The sequence below is a fragment of the Mastomys coucha genome, unplaced genomic scaffold (assembly GCF_008632895.1).
Source record: "Mastomys coucha isolate ucsf_1 unplaced genomic scaffold, UCSF_Mcou_1 pScaffold18, whole genome shotgun sequence".
NCBI lineage: Eukaryota > Metazoa > Chordata > Mammalia > Rodentia > Muridae > Mastomys > Mastomys coucha.
In genome coordinates, this window is record NW_022196900.1 from 101,228,297 (window position 1) to 101,229,692 (window position 1,396).

Consider the following 1,396-nt stretch of genomic DNA (forward strand, 5'->3'; position numbering starts at 1 on the left):
TCTGTTTCACTTAATGAATGGCCATGGAGTGGTCCAGAGCATAGTAGGACCTTCTAATCTTGTTTTCACTCTACCACAGCTCAACCAGGTACTTTATGAAGCTAATGTCTATTATCAGCTACTTACCCCACTGCCAGAAGCACTGAATCTGTCTCCCGAGCCAGGTAACTGCATGTGTTGTGGTAAGAATCTGTAAGGCAAGAGCAGGTCTAATGCATCTCAAGAGGAAGATCTAAAACTTCTACCACAATCCTAGCACAGAAGCTTCCACCATGAGTAAGAAGGTGACTTTCTCCCTGTTTTCTGATTCTTGTCACCTCTGAAGTGACTTAGGCCAGATCTTGGTAAAGCCAGTCATCACTCAAAAATGTCAAGTCAGGGTTCAAGGGAACTTTTTGGCTCATCTTCTGTGTTATTTTACTTTATAGTAAGGAAACTGAGGAGTAGGAAGCTTGGGGGATCTGAAATGTACAAAGCCAAGACAGTGGAGTTTAGAATGATTTTCTAGGAATAATAATAATTTTATATATTTCATACAAAATAAAATGCACAAAGGCCAGATGGGTCATTTCAGGTAGGGGGATGGTACATCTGAACTTCCAGAAGGTGGAACCGCTACAATGATTAGGTTGCATATTCAGGTACAGTGCCAAGCAGAAAACCCGAGAAATGCGTCTTCAACTCAGCTGTGTTCAGCCTTGGCTGTTGTCATAGAGAGGGACTGGGTAGTCTATGGACATGTTCTGTCCAGGATGCCCAAACATGCTGGACTAACAACTCTGAAGTGGGAACTCAGAAACCAGGATTTTGTAAACGTCACCAAATAATTTAATAATAGCAGGCAATTGCTAGGTAGGAACAAAGACCTTCAATGATATGGTAAGAAGTGAAAACAGGTGTTGAGGCCAATGCACTGAGGAGTTTCAACTGAGGTAGGATGCTAGCTCCTCTATTCAAGGTTCTTAACAATCATGCTGCAGTCTTGCTGCATATTAGTGTCATTCATGCTTTCTTAAGTAGAAATGTCTGGGACTCTCTTAAACAAGGAATGAATTGCATTATATCAGACAACTTGGGTGTAAGTATGACACTAACAGACAGCCAACATGGAGTCCCTCTTAACCACAACTTTGGCCTTTCTACCTGTTCTGCTTCCATCCACTGTGTCCCACTCACATCCTTCCTTACCTTAAGAGCCTCAAGTTGCTACAGTTTCAGAGTTTTGTACTTGCCACTCACCCTACTTGGGATGAATAGAACAGGGTTGTGATAGGTGTATGTATCTCTGTATACTGAATCTAAAAGGCACCAGGACTTAAGCATAAGTAGCATTTCTATGGGTGTTTTACCACTGAAGAGCTTGGCAATCTAGGCTTACAAAGGTTTCTGGGATTGA

At 42.0% G+C, this 1,396-nt stretch overlaps 1 protein-coding gene across 1 annotated transcript in view; it reads right to left on the reverse strand.

Annotated features, from left to right (window-relative positions):
* LOC116095660 (arylacetamide deacetylase-like 4) overlaps window positions 1-1,396 on the reverse strand; it is a 9,836-nt gene that overhangs the window by 3,606 nt on the left and 4,834 nt on the right. Inside the window, exon 3 of the mRNA XM_031376979.1 lies at window positions 127-190. Coding sequence (XP_031232839.1) covers window positions 127-190 — 64 coding nt within the window. The remainder of the gene's footprint in view (window positions 1-126; window positions 191-1,396) is intronic.